The following is a 20,907-nucleotide window of genomic DNA, read 5'->3' on the forward strand; positions in this document are numbered from 1 at the left end:
GACATGAGATTTACTTAACATGGTCCCATGCAAAAGTGAAGACTGCTTGATATATATGTATACACACACCATGATACACACACACACACACACACTCTCAAGACACTTAGTAGTTTATAGAATATAGCAAAATAGATTTAATACTAGAAGTATAATAAAAACAATCCAGTGTTTTGTTGATTGAGAGGGCACTTGAGGGTCTATCTTTCAAGGCTATTATGACTGTGGCAAATTTCTTTCAGGCTATTGTACACAGGCAAGGTTTGGAAGTGGAAATAACTATTACACAGTAAAGGACATCTAATAAAACCTGTTTTAAAAAAACTTTGCTGTTAGGATGCAGTGTGGCACAGTGAGGAGAAAAGCATATACATAGAAGACTTGGTTCTTATGGCGGTTTCTCCATGTGTCATTGTGGATGGGTTTTACTTCCTTTAATTATTATCTTTGTCCAGTTTCTACTCTTAGTGGTTGTGAGGATCAAAAGAGATCATGTATGTAAAAGTGGTTTGAAATGCACAATTTATTTTCAAATATAAGGGTTAATTACTATTTTCATTTTATAAATCTCCTTTTTAAAAAGGACAGGAAATTTATTTATTTGAAGCTTCCAGTTGGTGATTTCATGGTAAGTGGAATTTCACTGTAGTCTATATAGTTTTCTTTCTGTTAAATGTTTGACGTAACCTAATTCTGGAAGTAGCTAAGGATCCTTTTGAGAAATTGAGATCTTTTGCAAGAGAGATTTGTGCCATTATTTTGTACTTTTCTAGACAAAAAATATCTATCAACGTGAGTCTGGGACAATATTTTTCCTCTTAGTGATTTATTGCTATATACTTTGATGTAAATAACTGTTTGAAATTATTCTTAATGTATCTCATAACTGTGAGATGAAATAGTCATTTATCAGTCTCAGAACTTAATTGTCACTGAGGACACTTTTGAATGCACTCTTTTGTATTCTTTTCTTTCTTTAGGTTCGAGTCTTCACATCCAAAGGACCTGGCCCATTTTCTGACATAGTAAAGTCCAAAACATCAGGTATTTATTATCTAAAACCTGAGCAAATAACAATTAGTGACCCTCGGTATTCTCAGGGATACCCTAGTGCTATCTCTGAGCTGAAATTAAAGTCAAATAAGGTAATCAGTCTTTATCATCACCAAACATGCTTAAGCAAACCTAAGATTAGAGCACCTGGGCGGTCTCGATTGAGCAGAGTGTAGGGAGAAAAGCCAAAGGAGGCTCATGGATTTCAGAACGGCCTGATACTGAATCAAGGGGTTTTGCGGAAGTTGTTTTTCTGTACGTATTATCTATGGTTTTTTTTTGTTGTTGTTGTTGTTGTTGTTTTGTTTTGTTTTTAGAAATCACCCCATTTCCATACCTCATAACTCTTTCTGGCAACAAGATAGCATTGTTAGATATGGATCAAAATCAAGTTGTGTGGACGTTTTCAGCGGAAGGAGACATCAGTGCCATGGGCTACACGGCCGACGATGCAGTGGGGTACTTTGCGCAAGGAGACGCACTCTTCCGTCTGAGCATGCACGATCGGTCCAGCTCAGAGGTGTTTCCCTACGTAATTCTTTTGAAAGGAAGGAAGTGGAGCATTTGTGGATAGCACCATGCTGTAATTAAAACGACTGGCCAGCGGTTAAGCCATTAAGATTATAACTGTGAACGGGACGGATGTTGTATAATGATTTAGTCACAAATGAATTCAGGTTAGGTTTTGGACAAATGTGGTCAGGCTTAATTTAGCAGTTATTGGGTTTAAGGCACTGTGCTACCTGAGATAGAGGTTAAAAAAAAAGTCACAGTTCTTGAATAAACACAGTCTAGTATTAGTCTAACACTAGGAAGACAGTATTGCTTTGTGATTAAGAGGGAGCGCTTTGAAATCTGACAACCTAGATCTGTGCCCGTCGGTAACTTACTTAACCACTATGGTTGTGTAGTCCCTCATCATAGGGTGAAGATTAATGAGATAACCATGTAAGGCACTCAGGACAATGCCTGGCATGCAGCAGGCATTCACCGAACGTTAGCTAGTGGAGAAGACAGGCAGAAGACAGTACAAGGGCCATGCTAAGGGCAGGATGCAGTGGAATCACAGAGAATGGATGCTTAGTCCAGGTACGGTGGTGGTGGTAGAGGTAGAATGGAAAGACATCTTGGGTACAAAGATGATGAACCAGGTGAAGGTGGGGAAAAGCTGAGGGAGCGGCAACTGCAAAATCAGGGAAGCAAGAGAGCCATAGCCTCTTCAGGAAGCTATAAATAGAAGGATCTTGGAATGGAGTGGAGGTGAGGGCAGGGTGAAGGGCAGCTGGTAAACCTGGAGAGTTGAGCAGGAGCCTTAAACTAACGGACTTTTTTTTTTGTGTGTGTGCTAAGGAGTTGACTGTCAATTAACTGATCAAGTTACGTTTTAGAAAGACCTCTCTGTTAGCAATGTGAATGATGATTTAGAGAAGGTTGCGTCTGAGACAAGTAGGAGGCTGTCACAGAAATCCAAGCAGGAGATGTTGGGCAGGAAGTAAGAGGCAGCGAGGTGAGAGAGGAGAGGACAAATTGGGGAGGTATTTAAAATGGGACTAATTCTCTATGGGTAGTAATGGGAGAAAGATGTCAAGGGTGAACCACAGTTGTCAGGATTGCTCCTGGAGTGTGTTGAAAATCCGTAACAATATAAAATGCAGGAGAAAAAGGGATTTGGGGGGTGTGGTGATGAATTCTGTTTTCTGGGATCATTCAAGTGGAGATACTCAGTAGGCAGTTTGATATTTGAATCAGTAACACAATGAGGGATCTTGCCTGAAGATGTGGATTTGTAACACTGGCCTACAGATTACAGCTGAAGCCATGGTTGTTGAAATTAACTAGGGGAAAATATACAGTGTGAGAAGAGGACCAGTGTTACAAAGGCACACAATCAAGAGTTGTTGAGGTTTTGGATTATGAAAGAGAATTGCGGTAAATAAGTAATATGGTTGATTACAAAAAGAGCCCTCAAAGTTGAAGAAAATGACCAATATCTTCTTGATTGTGTTTTCTGCCTGTTGTTAAGATTTTCCGGGATGCACTGGTTTTTGATATCACAATGATTACAGTTGACTGGCTTTCAAGGCATCTCTACTTTGTGCTGAAAGGATTGCACAATGGAATGCAAATATTTGATCTTGATCTTGAAAACAAGGTGAAATATCCCAGGAAACTGAAAATTTGTAACAGAAATTCAACAATAATCTCTTTTTCTGTGTATCCCTGTTTAAGGTACGTGAAGTGTGAGTGTCTGTAATGTAGTATCTCTGGTTTACTATCAGAAGTCAATGATGGCACAGTAGGATGCTTCATGTCCTTGATTCACTACGTTAACATAGTAATTCGACGTATAAATGATGAGCCCACAACCACCAATATGTAAAATTAATCCACACAGGCAATTCGACTAACCTAAAATTAGGTTAATTACCAGCAGGAAACCACAGTTTATTTTTATACTGGTAAATTTAATAATATCCTCAGTTGGTAAGGACAAGAAGGGGTCTGAGATAGTGGCAGGAATGAGCAGGAGATAGACAGGTAGCATGTCTTACACGGCAAATGCTGTTCTGGGCTCATTCATCTTTAATTGATGTCCTCATGAGATGAATTTTAAGGTCTCTACCCAGCAACTGAACAGGAGTTCCTCAGGCTGGAAAGATATATTTTGTTTGTGACATAAGCATGATTATAGTCTATTTTGAAACTAGATTGGTAACTAGTTTAGAAGCAGAAACAAACTTGAGAGGAAGAGAATGGAGATGGTGTTGATAAAAAGTATGCAAATGAATTTCACATTTACAACCTTTAATGAGCCATTTAATACACTGCCTAGGTCATTATAGTCCACGGCTTTCGTTGGAAACACATTTACTGAGAAATCATTGGAAAAGGCTACAAACTAGACTTCTTGTGACCTCTTCCATCTCAGAGGGTTATTGAACACTAGGACATGTTCTCTCCAAAGGTGACATTTGTCCCCACTATCATTAGAAATGATTGATCTTCATTAGGAACTGATATTTGCAATATGTTTTACTCAGTAAGTTGGAGGGTCTTTTTTATCCCCTACAGTCGCCTGTATTGGACAGAAGTTTCCAATTTTGGATCTCAGATGTTCTATTACAGTATTATAAACCAGACCTTGCACCAAATTCTGCAACCCATAGCCATAAACCATCCAACTGGAAGGAGCCAATGTTCCTGCAATGTGACTGAATTGGAGTTAAGTGGAGCAATGACTATTGATACCTCTGACTTGAAGAAGCCACAGATATACTTTGTCAAAGGGCAAGAGATCTGGGCCATGGATCTGGAAGGATGTCAGTGCTGGCAAGTTACCATGATGCCTGCTCTGCTTGGTAAGACACTCATGTGTGCCTGTAGATCTTCACAAGTAGTGGCAGCAGTCCCTATCCTATTACTCCTCCTGTGTTCAGAAGAATGTATACATGGTATTTGCTCTGGACTGTGCCAAGTGGTTTTGTAGAATTCAAATGGTTTTCAGACAAATTGTACATAGGTAGTCACATAGTTTTCTGGATCTGTGGGGGGCTTTTCTGTTGTTATTTTATAACTAAGAGTAGAGTTGCAATTTGTTGAGCTCAACTATGTATTGTAAGCAGGTTACTAAGCATTATCTTATTTACTCTTCAAAACACCTCAGTGAAGCAGATACTAGTATCTTCATTTTACAGATGAGGAAATGAGGATGAGAAAAACCTGTCCAAAGGGCCACAATTAATAGAGGAGCTGGTGTTGGAAACTAGGCCTAACTACAACATCCACGATCTTACTTTCAGTGCTGTCCTTACATTCTGATGATCTTATTGTCTCCACATTCAGCATGAGTTGCTCAATACTTGACATGTTTATCTATTGAAATTCATGTGCTTGTCGAAGAAATATTTGAAAGTCTAAAATGATTTGGAAATCTCCTAATTAAGAGTAATTATAATAGGAAAAAAACACTCTAAATACTGCCATAGAAAGCTGAACAGTTACATGTAAATCAATGAAGTTAGAGCACTCCCTCACACCACACACAAAAATAAACTCAAAATGGCTTAAAGACTTAAATATAAGACAAGACACTATAAATCTCCTAGAAGAAAACATAGGCAAAACACTCTCTGCTTAGCAATGTTCTCCTAGGGTGGTCTACCAAGGCTAGAAATAAAAGCAAAAATAAACACATAGTACCTAATTAAACTTATAAGCTTGTGCACAGCAAAGGAAACTATAAACAAAATGAAAAGACAGCCTATGGAATGGGAGAAAATATTTGCAAACGATGCAGCTGACAAGGGCTTAATTTCCAGAATATATAAACAACTCTTGCAACTCAATAACAACAACAACAAAAACCAGACAACCCAATCCAAAAATAGGCAGAAGACCTAAACAAACATTTCCCCAGTGAAGACACAGAAATGGCCAATAGTCACATGAAAAAATGTTCAGTTTCACTAATTATTAGATAAATGCAAATCAAAACTATAATGAGGTATCACCTCATATCAGATAGAATGGCCTTCAACAAAAAGTCCACAAACAATAAATGCTGGAGAGGGTGTGGAGAAAAGGGAACCCTCCTACATGGTTGGTAGGAATGTAGTTTGGTACAGCCATTATGGAAAACAGTATGGAGATTCCTTAAAAAACTAAATAGACTTACCATATGACCCAGCAATCCCACTCCTGGGCATATATCCAGAGGAAACTCTAATTCAAAAAGAAACACACCCCCCAATGTTCATAACATTATTTACAATAGCCAAGACATGGAAGCAACCTAAAAGTCCATCAGTAGGTTAATAGATAAAAAAGTTGCGGTATAAATGTATGTATACACACACACACACACACACACACACACACACACACACACACACACACACATACATACATACAAATATAATGGAATGCTACTCATCCATAAGAAAGAATAAAATAATGTCATTTGCAGCAACATGGATGGACATGGAGATGGTCATACTAAGTGAAGTAAGCCAGAAAGAGAAGGATATCATATGACATCACTTATATGTGGAATCTAAAAAAATGATACAAATGAACTTATTTACAAAACAGAAACAGACTCACAGACATAGAAAACAAACTTATGGTTACCAGGAAGGAACAGGGGAAGTGAAGGGGTAAATTGGAAGTTCAAGATTTGCAGATACTAACTACTATATATAAAATAGATAAACAACAAGATCCTACCATATAGCACAGGGAACTATATTCAATACCTTGTATAGCCTATAATGTAAAAGAGTATGAAAAGGAATATACATATATATTTATGTGTATAATTGGATCACTGTGCTATTTGCCAGGCATTAACACAATATTATAAACCAACTATATTTCAATAAAAAAATTAATTAATTGATAAATACCCCCATATATTCTTAAGGGTCTATTACTTACTGTCCAGTAGAGTAATCACTAGTTACACAGGGTGATTTAAGTTTAAATTAATTAAAAATTTAACTCCTTAGCAATGCTAGTCACATTTTAAATGCTCAGAACCCACAGGTTACTAATTGTTACTGTATTGGGCAGCATAGATATAAATTATTTCCATTATCAAAAGTGCTAGTGGTCATTGCTCGACTATATAGTAAAGTTTTGAAATTGCAAGTTTGTGTGTGTGTGTGTTTGAGTGTCTGTGTTTGTGCGTTATAACTGCATGTATGGTTTTGTTGACATGTTACCCAGAGCCTTTTAGAAACAATTCCAGTGTACTTCCAATGGGCTTAAGAGTAAAGATAATGTTTTGAACTTCTCTTATTAGGAGAATGACTTGTTTATGTTGAATCTGTGACAAACACTCTTTCCTTGATCAAACTTTAGTTAGGATCCTCTGAACTCTATTCTCAGCTAGGCTTCAGACTTGGCCTTGGGTGTCCATCCTTACTGAGTCCAGTTCTAGCAAGCCAAATCAGTTTAAAGAGATTCCCCGACCCTTGGCATCTGATCACGTTCATCCTCCACTCTTGATGTTCTTAGCTTGCCTTTAGCAAAAATCCTATTAGGCCAGTTTAGTAGGAATCCTCCTCCCCTTGATGTCTCCTCTTAGTAATTTCTGTCCATTAGCTCCCTCATTCTGCTTGTTGGCTGTAAATCCCCAGCTGTCTTTGTTGTATTTGGATTGCAATATTGCAATAGTCTTGATTAAAATCTTCCTTACCATTTAGACAAGTGTCAGAATAATTTTTCTTTAACATCTGATATGCAAGAATTATCTAATGGGCCATTATCTTATAGGTACAGAACTGGTCAGTCTTTCATGAATCCATAATTGAAATACATAATCCTAAAATTGGAAAATCAGAATGACTTTAGAGATCATTTAGCTGACATATTAGAAGTAATCCCCTCTACAAAAAGTCTTGCTCGAACACATGCTTCTAAAACAATTTACTACCTTGTAAGGAAGTCTAATTTCAGGACAATTCTAAATATTAGATATTTTTCTTATGTTCAGCCAGATTTTTCTCCCCATTCCTCTCATTCATTGGTCTGAGTTCTGACCTTTACATTTGCAAAGAATAAATCAATCACTTTCTGCATAGTGGCCATTCAACTATGTAGAGACAGCTGTCATCATAGCCCGTTCTCAGCATTTCCTTTAGAGGAAAAATTCAAGCGTCTATAACTACTCCTTAGGTGATGTGGCTTCTAGATCTTTCTTTGTCCTAGTCACCCTCCTGAGGTTTCACCCTAGCTGCTCACTGTTGTCTTAAATGTTGCCCCATAAAGACTCACGGTACCTTCAATATGTTCTGGTCAGTGCAGAGGGCCTAGGACTTCCCAAGTTGTCTTTTACTGCAGCTCAAAGTGGCATCAGGTCTTTGGGCTGCTTGCCGTTTGAAGAACCCATCGTCTTTTTTGTTTTTTAATTGCAGTATAGTCAGTTACAAGGTGTCAATTTCTGGTGCACAGCATAATATCCCAGTCATGTTAACTGCTATTAAGCCAGATTTCTTTCATTCATTATTTATAGATTTGACTTTAAACTTGAATTTAGGATGTTACATTTGTTCCTGTTAAATCTCAATCCATTTCATGATTCTGTTGTGATATTTTTGAATGTCAAGTCAGTGACTAAACATACTAGTGACAGTAAGAATCATGCATTATCTGCACATTTGATAAATATGTTTACTATGCATTCATTCCAAATCACTATAAAAATATTGAGCGAGGCACTGAGCCCTGTGCCTCATCCAGTACCTCCCATCAGTTGGCATTGTTTGACTTGGAGTCCCACAGGTAGATTTTAAATCCTGGCTCTGCTCTTGACTGACTTTGCGGCCTTTAGGGGATTATTTAACCCCTCTACAAAACGAGGCTACTAATTATAATATTTACTTTGTTGGCTTGATATGGAGATACAGTGAGAAAATAGCTATAAAATCCTTAGGCTAACGACAGAAAATAAAAGTTATTTTTTTCATAGTGAAATGATAGAAAGATTCAAAATTTAGCAGTTATGCTGCAGAAAAAGGATTTCACGTATCGCTGAGAGTGGAAAACATCAGATATGTATTTTGTTCTTTATGTTCTTTTGGTTTGTTTTTCGTCAACAGGAAAAACGCTTGTTAGCTTAACTGTAGATGGGGAGTTTCTCTATTGGATTGCCACAGCAAAGGACAGCACACAGATTTATCAAGTAAAGAAAAGCAATGGGGTCATCCTCTCTCAGGTAGAGACTCCAAGGAGTAAGCGTATCTTGGTTTACAGTTCGGTTCTGCAGCCTTTTCCAGGTAATAAACTCACTTTCTTAATCTGTTACGGAAACGACAGGCCAGTCAAGAAACAAGCACCACTCGGAGGGTTGGAGTACTCAGATGTATTAAGCCGTCGGGCTCAGAGGGGCTTCTGCTCCGAAGCTCTGAGCACCTCCAGGACGTGCACATGAGGTTTTATAGGGTAAAGTACAAGCTTGGGGTATTTGGCCAATAGGCATGGAACAGCTTTAGCAGCATTATCATCACAAAAGTGGAGGCAGGGAGGCAGCAAACCAACATTCCAAAGCCAGATATGTATCTTTGAAAACCCAGCTGGCTAGCAAAAAACATGAACAGCAAACCAACACTAATTAACCTAGATTTACAAGTTAGTCTAGCAGAGCTCAGATCAGTATTCCAATACTTAGACTTGTGAGTTATCTTGTTAGCCCAGCCCAGCCCAGCCTCTCCTTCACATTCCTAGACCTGTGAGTTATCTTGTTAGACCAGCCCAGCTTTTCCTTCACAAATCAGCTTGGTCTCCCAGTTTAGGATCAGAAAAGTCCCATAATGTCTCCTCCAGGGATGGTCCTCAAACTCTTTCTTTAACTGAAGTGCAGTGGATTTACAATGTTGTGTTGTTAACCTCCAGTTTTTTTGCTGTGCTCTCAGCGTTGCTCCAGACGGTCAGGATTTGATGGGCACCGCGACTGCCCTTTGCCCTGGTCGCCGTTGATCTCCATGTGTATCCATGGCTTGGGCTGTGACAGGCCACCTTAGACATGAAACCCTGGTCCTGTCATTCTCTCTCTGTCCTCTTTCTCTTCTCAATCCCATAATTTTCCTTCTTTCCATCTTTCTTCTCCTCTGATGCTATTTTAGACCATCTGGTAGTGTCAAAAAGCATTGCATTAAAACTTCGGATCTTTTTCTGGGTAAAGCACCTTAGTTATTGTAGTGTTAAGTATGTCAGGCATTTAACATGTGTATATTTGTGCTACCATGTTTATTAAATTCCTATCTATTTTGTTTAATGTGTCACTCGTGAAGTTGACCCCCAACTTGATTTCTGCCATAAACTCTCTGGATTTTATTGTGCCGTTTTGTGTAATGCGATGACTTTTAGGAATGCGTGTATCACGTGATGCAGAACGGACTACATATTTTTTTTGCTGAGAGTCATAATAAAAGAATACTTGAAATATAAAAGCCAACCAACCAAAAACAAAAACAGCATTATATAACCTCATGGGGAACATTCAAACCTAGAGTGGTTTCTGAGTTTTTTCAAGCTCTCTCTGCTGTTAAAGTCACAATGTTATCGTAAATTAAGTATAATTCCCTCTTACAAAGGGATGGAAAGGGACAAAACAAAGCCTCTTTGCTTAAATGTATTCAGTTATAAATTATGTAAGTTATACAATATGAAAAGTGGGAGAATTTATAAATAAGCTAAGTTCACATTTTGGTAAAAGAATTCATTTAGGAGATTTAAAAAGTCCATGCCATTTCTATTTGAAGTTGAACACACACGTATCTCTAAAAATAAAAGTCCCAAAGGTAGTATCAGTTTTCATAGCTGTAATTCATTTAAAATATGATTGATATAGTTGCTCATTACTTTCTTCAAAATAAAAGAATGGTCAATTTATATTGCTACTGTCCGGGTCCGTTATTAAGGGTACTTTACCTCCATCTGCTGGCAATTTGAAGTAATTACCAGTTACTTTGCTCTTTCTGTGCAGCATTTAAAGATCTTCAAAATATATGAAAGGCTTGTCTTCCTGTCCTTGATAACATTTCCAGCACTCCAATATATCATACCTTATCAGTTAAATAAATATAAAGGATATTACCCTTGATGTTAAATGAATCTGCTGTTTCTCTCTTATACATGTGTGTATATATTTAATCTTTTTTATATTATTGTTTTAGATAGAGCATTTCTGTCTTTAGCTTCAGATATTGCAGAGCCGACTATACTTAATGCCACTAACACCAGCCTCACAATCAGATTACCACCTGCCAGGACAAACCTCACGTGGTACGGAATCACTAGCCCTACTCCAACGTACCTGGTTTATTACAAAGAAGTTAATGGCAGGAAAGACAGCTCTGAACTGGAAGATAGAATGCTGGTAAGAGTGGAGCTGACTGTCCTTCCACAAGATGCCCCTTTTCTAAAAAGAAAATTCTCAGCCGCATTATTTATTATGTTCTGAAACAGGCCATTATGCAAACTTTTACAGCTGATTTATCCAAAAATATTGTATTTTAGTCTTCTTGTCTGAGTATAAGTTAAGCTTCAAGGTGTATATTAATTCTAACCAGTTGGTGGATTGCATATAGTACCTGTTCGCTGTGTGTACTGAAAGAGCTGGGTTTGTTGCCCTCCCTGATAATCTAATTACCCCAGAAAGTGATAGAGACACTTTTGTGGCCTCTCCAGCAGATTGAGGGGTAAGAAAGGAATTGGACAGACATAGCATTACTGTGTACCTCTCCTCCATAGCATATAGGTAATACAAATATAAAAGTTGTACATTATATTTTTATGTCCTATATTTTGTGAAATGTGCTATTATGCAAGAACTATATCTGTTTTTATTCATTATTGTATTCCTAGCACCCAGCATAGTACTTGGCATTGAATAGGCATTCACTAGATATTTCTTGAATCAGTGAATAGACACAATTCGTTTCATCATTGGCACTGGTGTTTCAGTTGTCCTTGTGATGGAATCAAAGGTATCCAGTATTTTTCTTTGTGTTATTATTTAACTAAATGTAAAGATGAACTTGACCATCATCTATTGGTCGTTAAGCACTGTATACTTTGCCAGAAAGTACACTGATTCTTATTACTTCATTTTATCTATTTTAAACTTTCTTTACATATTTCTAAGAGAAATTGTTTCAGAGACCAAGATGGGTTTTCTGGCATTGGACATTTCTCTTATTACAGCTAATCTATCCTGTTGTCTTCACACTGATTAACAGGGGTCAAAGGCAGTGAGTGGCTTTTAACCTTGATGGCAAATGGGAGCTTTTAATATCTCTGGGCCCACGCTTCACCAGTGCAATTAGTATCTCTGGGGGTGGGACCCAGGCATTAGTATTTTCTTAAAACTTCCAGATGATTCCAAAATATAACCAAAGTTGAGAACCATTGATCTAAGGAAAGCCTTTTTATTTTCTTAAACTTTATTTCTAAAAATGATTAGATAATGTAGCTTAATCTTTTATTGTATTCACTAATATATCACAGCCTTACAATACCTTCTTGCTGAATTTCTAATGCAATGCTAATGAGATAGTGTCCACTGGGAATTTAGCTTCCCACATGAAATGATTATGTCACAAAACTGACTGAGGGTTGCCAATCAATCATTTGGCATTAATTCTTGGAGACATTAAACCACCCAGGTCTGGGCAGACTAGGACAGTGAACATTGTCATTTTTTTTCCTCTTAGATTAAATACTTTCTCCCCATTTGTACAAAAAAATAAGAATCAGATTTTTTTTAATTAATTACAGGAATTTCAGAAGAGTATAGCCCTTATTGAAGGTTTACAGCCATTTTCAACATATATGATACAGATAGCTGTAAAGAATTATTATTCAGATCCTTTGGAACAGTTACCTCTGGGAAAAGAGATTTGGGGAAAAACTAAAAGTGGAGGTGAGTTATGGGCATGGTGTGGGTTTTTAGAGTGGAATTTTGTGATAATGTCACGTGTGTGTCTATATTTGGTTTTTATCTGGATGCTAAGTAATATTTATTATGTGAGCTCTTTAAAGTTTAGTAAGGAAAATGCATTTTCAGAAAAATATTTTGATGACCTGATTCTTTTATTTTTTATTTTTTAACATTTTTTATTGATTTATAATCGATGACCTGATTCTTACTCTAACACTAGAAGATGATAAATAATATTCCATCAAAACAAAAAGCAACTATAAGGCAAAACATCACCATTGATTCATTGTGACCAGAAACCCATTCTTTGGTCTTACCACACAGTGGCACTCTCTTTACATTTATTTATCCACATTGTACATGTGGTGAGACCTAGGAAAGACAAGCCTTTTCTCTATGTGAAATTTACTGAGGCCACTGAGATTTAAAGTAATCTAACATCATTGCCTTAAAGAAAATGGATCTTGAATCTAAAAAGGTGTTCTAAGAGGGGGCAGTTATTATGAGGTGATGCCATTTCTTTCAGGTGTCTCTGATGGCATTCACAAAACTCACCCGAACTGAATTATTCATCTTTGGCCATGTTCTTGAGCTGGAGTCAGAGAATGAGTTAGTCATTAGGCAAAAATAAGCGAGAGTCTTTCGGGCAGCCTGTGTCAACTTCCCATTATGTAAGAGGCTGGCTTTCCTTCGGAACATCTGTCATTCATTCTGCTCACATGATATGCTTATTCCTCAACCAAGACCCCGTTATTTGTTTCCATCTTTCAGAGCTGTTGCAACATCCCTTATCATGTGTTGCTATTTATTTCAGTACCAGAGGCAGTTTGGCTCATTAACACAACTGTGCAGTCAGACACCAGCCTCGTTATATCCTGGAGAGAATCTCCCAAGCCAAATGGACCAAAAGAGTCAGTCCGCTATCAGGTGGCAATCTCACATCTGGCCCCAATTCCTGAGACTCCACTAAGGCAAAGTGAATATCCCAATGGAAGGCTCTCTCTCCTTGTTACTAGACTGTCCGGTGGAAAACTATATGTGGTAAAGGTATGGTGACTGTATTGGGTACTTTTATTGCCATTCTCAAATGCAAAGTTCTGGAAAGGTTAAGCAATTACTCTTTTTTATGAAAAGGTTTTGGCCTGCCACGCCGAGGAAATGTGGTGTGCTGAGAGTCGTCCTGTCACTGTCGAAATGTTTGACACACCGGAGAAACCTTATGCCTTGGTTCCAGAGAATACTAGTTTGCAATTAGACTGGAAGGCTCCATCTAATGTTAACTTCATCAGATTTTGGTTTGAACTCCAAAAGGTAGATCTCACTTTTAATGCAAATCTTTGTTTTATGACATAGAATAAATTCAAAGTCCTTTTTTATACCTCCAGAACACTCTCTTTTATAAATGAACAATATATTTGACAACATTCATTGATTCAGGTTTGCTAGATTGAAGGAGTAAGCTCTCTAGACTAATTTATGATGGAAAGAATTCCCAGAGAGATTAATTTGCTCTTAAAAGACTCCATGTAAAAGGGTGTAAGTTATGGTTTACTGGTTTCATAATATTTTCCTTGGTTTAGATGTTATTGCCATAGTTCTCTGGTTTAAAGTTCACAGCAATTTGGTGTTTTCTATGAAAAAATGCAAGAAATGAATAAACAAAAACCCCAAACCTTGTTTTCAAATGTTCTTTCAACCATTTAAGGGCTGTATAGCAGCAGGAGAGAAGTAAATGTAAAACTAGTTTATTCCAGACTAGTTTGAGCTTGGTTTGTAAATTTTAAATGGTTCCTTATCCAAAAATCTTCCCGCATTAACCAATATAAAATATCCATTGAATTTTAAAGCATCAATTAATATAATTAATTCACTGCTAGGGAAAGTCTACGTTGATTTTTATATTGATACACTTGGGATGGTATAAACTTATTACGTTTTTATAATTGTGACATTTAATTTTAAAATACTGTATGTTTGTGTGTTCATATTTGTAAAGATTGATTAGGAAAGTTTCCTTCAGTGGGAACTTAAAAATAAATCAGTATAGCTCTGGCTTCACTCTTCTTTAAAAATGAAGGATGTACCCCAGGATGTTTTAAAAACTTTACTATATAAAATATTTTTTATAATCTTGTACTTTTAAAGTAAAAACTATGAAAAATGTGAAACAACAGTGAACACTGAGTTGATAAAACCAAAGACTGTAGTTTAATTGGACTTTTTCCACTGAGTATGTTTATGATAATTTGTTGCCTATTTAAAACATGGTCATCTCATAAAACTTCAGTTTTAAATTGGAGAGATTGAAGGGTCCTCTTTTTCTGGACATCTATTTTAAGTAAGCTTAATGTGGTTCAGTTTGAAGTCAAGGGGAGGGATGTAAAGTTCACTTCCTAGATCAAAGAAATGAAATGAGGAAGAACCTTAGAGATGATGCCTCTAGCCTCTCATTTTACTGATGAGAAGCTGGAGACCCAGACAGGCGCCACGCTGAGTCAGACATCACCAGCCAGGCAGGGGAGGACCCGTGGGGGCTGACTCATCTCTCCAGCAGTCCTACTTGGGTGCTGCCCATGGAAGGAACATGAGTCATTGTCACCCACCTCACTTTTCAAAGTTCAGGAGAGGGACAGCAGACAAAGACCACCCGGTTCAGACCTCATGACTTCTATGCAATGCTTTTTGTTTCAAAACTTCCTCTACACTTGCTGCATACAGGTTCCAGATAGACTACTTAGGGAATCGTGATGCTAAAAAATGTAAGATACAATCATTTCTACATGTGTGACCATTTGTAAGTACCAATTGATGAGCATAGTAGAAGGCTGTGTTCTGAGAGGGCTGGTGATGACATCTAGTCAGAAAGTTTTATCTCTTTTGAGCAACTTGAGCTTAGCTCATAATGATAGGACAGCTAGAAATGGTCCTGTAACTCCACACTGAAACTCTGAAGGGAGAGTGATGAGGGTGAAGGTCTATCTTTAATGAATCGTTTATTTTTCAGAAATGAAAAGAGAAAAGGATAAACTTCCAGTCTTCATCTTTTCCTTTCATAGAAGAGTGAGGGAATCAGTGCACAAGGCTAAATTTCTATCTAGGTCTTAAATTCCATAGATTCTTTATCACAATGGTGTACAGCAGAAGAATATATTCAATTTAAGGTTGAGGAGAAGCAAGTAATTTCGCTTTGGTAATTTTTTTTTTGATAGAAGTCCATTAAAATTGTGTTTTTCTCAGCTTCCAGGAGAACCCCTACAAGAACCAAACATTCCTGAAGTGCTGGTCTCTGAGGCATTGTGGTCTGCAGCATTCCCCCACACCCTTGTCCAAATAATTTGAAGGTCCTCTGTAGTAGCCTCCTCTCCTGCACTTGTTGGTCTCTGACAAAGGGAAGGTCCTGACTCCCTTGTGATTTCCTAGGGAAGGACCCGTGGCACCTCTCAACTTGGTGGCCTGCCCAGAACATTCACTGCTGTGGTGAGACCAATAATCTACAGTTTTCCAGCAATATCCTTGGTCAGGCATCTCCCTGACATCCCAAGGAGCTCTGCTAATTCCTGGATGGTGTGGAATGTTGAACTATCTAGACTATTCACTGAAGGTAGTTTCTATAGCAGATCATTAAGGAGTCAGGACCAGAAAAAGATAATTTTTTAGGGCTAAAAATTTTAAGCCAGGAGTCAACATTTCTTCTCTCCTCTTCTCTCTTACAGAGGCTTCAGAGTAAATATTATAGACCCAATGCATCTGTTTCATTCAGCTGTATGTCTCAGTGGGATTGATACATTTATGAGTTTAACAGGCAATGTCCCTGACATCAGTATTTCTGTTTTTTTTTTTTTCATTCCTTCTGTTCCCCTTTCTTTCTGTAACAAGGTGGTCTACTTCCTAAGGGTTCTATAGAAAATCATTTCTAACTGAATAGGAAACTGACATAAAATGCCCATCGAATGGAATGACATGACCTTGTGAGTGCTAAAGGAAAAAGGAGATGTAAAGTAAGGTTTATTTATGGAAACTGACCTTCTTAGGAAACTCTACTGGGGAAAATACACTAAGAACCCTTGACAGAATGCCACATCCTCAGTCTTTTCCTATTTGTACATTGAAAAAAAAATCGCCATTTTCAAATAAGATATTAAGGGTCCAAATACACAGATTTTTTTTTAAAGCAAAGTTACAGAGAAAGAAGTTTAAGATAGCTATATTGGAGACCCAGTATCTAAAGTGGAATGTAAGTAACATTTCCTATATTTAACTTGTAACCTTGCTACTTAGTGGCTAAGTGATAGTGGGCAAAATTTTCCTTCCTTCAGGAAACTAGGCTTCCTATATATAAAAATAAGGAATGTTAGTTAGAGGTCTGAAAAGGGTTTGGAGAGGAAAAACTAAATGTTTTAATTTATAAGTCGCTGTGGACTTCTTCAAATAGTCAAAATATGTAAAAGTATTATTGTTTATTTTCAAATGATCAAATCTGTGGAATTGAAAGTATCAGTTCTGAGCCATCATTTTCCCTAAGCTGTGAACTTGCGTCGTTAGCCATCCTGATTTAATAAAGATGCCTATGATTAGGGATAGCGAGGGGTCAAGCTCTGAATCTTCCCTGATGATATATAGTCAGAGGTGCCTGCCCCACCTTGGGCTTGCCCTGAGGACCATCATTCAAGTTAGTTACAACTTGTCATAAAAAATAAAATGGCTGTCGGTGGTGGGATCAAAAATGCATAAAGAAGCTCTTATTTTTTAATAAAAAGTAAACTTTAAATATTAATTGCCTGCCACAGGCTTTTTAATTTCTGTGTTTAAGAAGTTTTTCTTAAAGAAACAAAAATGTTAATTGAGCCTTCTTTTTCTAGTGGAAGCACAATGAGGTTTACCATGTTACAGCTTCGTGCAGCCAAGGTCCTGCGTATGTCTGTAACATCACAGATCTACAACCTTATACTTCCTATAATGTCCGAGTAGTGGTGGTGTACAGGACAGGAGAAAACAGCACGTCTCTTCCAGAAAGCTTTAAGACTAAATGTAAGGACAACATTCTCAACACTCAGAAAACCCTAGACATTTCTCAGTTCTTTTCTCATCGCTTATTTTGCTAATAGAGGTTGAAATTTTTCTTAAAAGAGTAAATTACTATTTTGAGAGCTTGACTGAAGAAATTGAAAAGAGGTAAGGGTTCTTACAGGCAGCAAGGAGAATTAATACTCATCTGGCCTTGCAGGGCCCTGAAATGGATAAAATTATTTCACCTTTCAGTATTCTGATTTCCTGTCTAGCTATAATATTTTGCACTAAGAACTAAATGGAAATAGTGTTACTGAGTGTTCAAATATTTGTTTAATACTATGACCAAATACTTAAAAAAAAACCCAAAACAAAACTAACATATACATTAAATTAGTGTTCTATAAGGTATACCCTAACTCCAAGTTGATCCCTGTTAAGAATCAGGGGAAAACGCTCCAAAACTTACAATAGTCTTTTATTTACATCACTTATTTCCTCTCAAGTTAAGATATATTGCTACTCCTATCACTAATTCATCTAATCCATCACTAATAAAACCTTAAGATACTCGTTTAAAAATATTCTTAGATGAGAGTATTTCTGAACATTTCTTTAATGTATTTGGTTTTCCTTTAGTAAATATAATCTACAGAAAGATGTTATGCAGAATATTTTGTACTTCTAACATATCAATCAGATTTTCTTTTGTTTCCAAAGCTGGAGTCCCAAGTAAACCAGGCATCCCAAAATTATTAGAAGGGAGTAAAAATTCAATACAGTGGGAAAAATCTGATGATAATGGAAGCAGACTTATGTACTATATCCTTGAAATCAGGTATGTCTGTTTGCAAAAATGCTTTGTAAACTACAAAGGGCTAAGCAGTTAATGGTAAGATATTATTAGATCAAAATTAATCATATTTATGCACGTGTGTTTATAAATAAACAAAAAGGATCTTTAGTTTAAGGACCTTGTATGCATCATTACGTTCTTTGCTCAATGCCTAGTGGTCAGCCTTGGCACTCCAATTATAAGGCAGATAACATCATTCTTCTCAGAAATCTGCAACTGCTTGTCAAAACATAAAGTTTTTTTTTTCCATAAAGGAAACAATTCAGTCTTTTGAGCATGCAACTAATATTTACTTAATATCTATTCTGTTCAAGAAGCTGAGCTGATGTTTGCTGTTAGATGATGGTATGCATGTAAATTTCTGATGCTAATTTGTTCTAGGAAGATGAACAATGTCTAGTGAGAACTGGCAATGAGCTAGGTAGTTTTCAGAATGTAAAATCAGGTCAAGATCTGAAATGGTCTGAAGTGTATAGGCAACCTAGGATTCTCTATCCATTGTCAAGACTACAGTTTGTAGTGTGTTCCCAGGGACTGAAAATGTGCCTTTGATGAAAACTATGCAGCTGATGAACATACTGCAACCTCAGATCCGGCCAGTATGGGGAGCTGTGTGGATCATAACTGGCTCAGATGAGCTGATTTCATGCCAACTTGAGGGGAGAATTCCAAATTCCACAGACACTCCCCTCACGGGACTATGAAGCCATCTTTTAAGAAGCTCCAAGGACAAAAGTCACTTCCATAATTATAGTCCTGGCAACTTGAGCTTTAGATCTATTTTTGCTTCATCTTGTTCTGGCATTCCCATAACCTTAAAAATTTTTTTTCCTGCTCATGCTAGAGAATTACGTTGGCCCTATTTCTAACTGAAACCTTCTTGAAATTTCTGTTACTTTTTTTCATGCAGAGTGAAATACATTCTGACCTGCAAATACATCGTGGTGGCCTATGAATGCAATTATGTTTACCAGCCAGGCCACTCCACAGTCTTGCTAGGACCTCTGTAGTGTGTTCCCCTCAGTAACACCTTAAGCACAGCTCCATAAATACGTTGCCTTTCCTGTCCCTGAGTCTTTATTCTCAGGACTAGGACTGTGGGATAATAGAGTGAATTGCTGTACCTTCAGCATCTCAAAGTAACTTCTTCAGGCAGGTCGCTCTTGTGCACCCTGTGAACTTGCTGGTGGTGCCACAGTGGTCGTGGTGCAGAACGCACGCTCTGGGAGCTGACCAGACTGTAGTAGTTTCCCTGGGCAGCAACGCACCAACAACTGGGTGGCTTAAAATACAGACATTTATTCTATCACAGTTCTGGAGACTAGAAGTCAAATCAAGATGGTGGCAGAACAGTGTTCTAGGGAAGAATCCTTCATTGCCTCTGCCTAGTTTCTGGGGAGTGCCAGAAGTCCTTGGCTTTCCTTGGGTTGTAGATGCATCACTCCAATCTCTGCCTCTGTCATCACATGGTCTTCTCCTTGTGTGTGTCTGTGTCCAAATTTCTCTCCTCTGAAGAGCACAGCAGACGTTGGATTTAGGGACCACCATAATCCAGTACGACCTCATCTTGACTGAATTACTTCTGAAAAGACTCTATTTCCAAATGAAGTCATAGTCACAGGCTCTGGGGGGCATGAATTTTGGGGGGACAGTATTCAACCTAGTATGCAGACCATGTTTATATCCTTGCTTTATTCCTTTTTGAACTTAAGTTTCCTCATCTGTAAAATGGGATGATGCTATCTACCTCTTTAGGTTGTTGTGAAGGCTCAATGAAGTGAAACAACATGTGAAAAGCCCAGCACTGTGTGTTGTAAACAGAAGGTGCTCAACCAGTATCAGAATTCTTTCTCTTCCTCAATGGCCAATATCTGTGAAGACCCACTCTATACATTTTTAAGGATCTCTTTCTACTGGATCAGAGTTGTCTGGGTTCAACAATGAAATTGCCAGGGCGCAATGTGAACTTCACACAACATACAAAAATAGTGCCATAAAGCCTTGCTCAGGGTGGTCCTGGTAACAGTTGTGACCAGCCCTGCTGCCCTGGTCCTCCTGATGTTCCTGCTCATCCCCTGTCCCTCAGAGGCTCAGCCCTCCTTGTCCCTGTCGCTCTTTCAGGACAACCACTCAATTTGTAGGAGTAGAACCGGCTTCCCTACATATCTTCAAGCTTAGCTATGGGTTGGTACCAAGTTTTAAAACCACTGTGGTCTGAAAAGTTTCAGACTTGAAAGGTTCATTGTCAGAAAAGGCATAATTGGAAGGCCTTGAACTTGCCTTCAGTCTATGATTCTGTTAAAAGTCATTTCAGTCATGTCTTTTGAACTCAGATCTTGCTCTCTTTCCACTTTTCACATGAAGAATAATGAGGATTGACTTTGCAGTAGAGTGCAGGCCAATAAAAATGGAAGCAATGAATTTTGGAATCTCAGATGTAGTGATAACTGTGGTAGCTGGACTATTATGTCTTCCTTATCAATTTTATGTTCTGTGTTTTATCTAGGGACAGCATAAGTAAAGTACAGATAGCAAAAGAGACTGAAAA

The 20,907-nt window shown here is 37.7% G+C and overlaps 1 protein-coding gene across 10 annotated transcripts in view; it reads left to right on the top strand.

The window, feature by feature from the left end:
* ROS1 (ROS proto-oncogene 1, receptor tyrosine kinase) overlaps positions 1-20,907 on the top strand; it is a 107,557-nt gene that overhangs the window by 53,097 nt on the left and 33,553 nt on the right. For 9 of the 10 annotated variants that reach the window (XR_012508657.1, XR_012508656.1, XM_074368442.1 and 6 more), the window contains exons 23-33: positions 981-1,044; positions 1,371-1,573; positions 3,077-3,282; positions 4,126-4,412; positions 8,655-8,831; positions 10,731-10,933; positions 12,334-12,478; positions 13,311-13,543; positions 13,631-13,807; positions 17,356-17,524; positions 18,224-18,341. Coding sequence is in view for 8 of the 10 variants with exons in the window: in XM_074368442.1 (XP_074224543.1) it covers positions 981-1,044; positions 1,371-1,573; positions 3,077-3,282; positions 4,126-4,412; positions 8,655-8,831; positions 10,731-10,933; positions 12,334-12,478; positions 13,311-13,543; positions 13,631-13,807; positions 17,356-17,524; positions 18,224-18,341 (1,982 nt within the window). In the remaining 2 variants the exon portion in view is untranslated. The remainder of the gene's footprint in view (positions 1-980; positions 1,045-1,370; positions 1,574-3,076; positions 3,283-4,125; positions 4,413-8,654; positions 8,832-10,730; positions 10,934-12,333; positions 12,479-13,310; positions 13,544-13,630; positions 13,808-17,355; positions 17,525-18,223; positions 18,342-20,907) is intronic. The other variant, XM_074368437.1, reaches the window with a different exon arrangement.

Source organism: Camelus bactrianus, chromosome 8 (genome assembly GCF_048773025.1).
Source record: "Camelus bactrianus isolate YW-2024 breed Bactrian camel chromosome 8, ASM4877302v1, whole genome shotgun sequence".
Classification (NCBI taxonomy): domain Eukaryota; kingdom Metazoa; phylum Chordata; class Mammalia; order Artiodactyla; family Camelidae; genus Camelus; species Camelus bactrianus.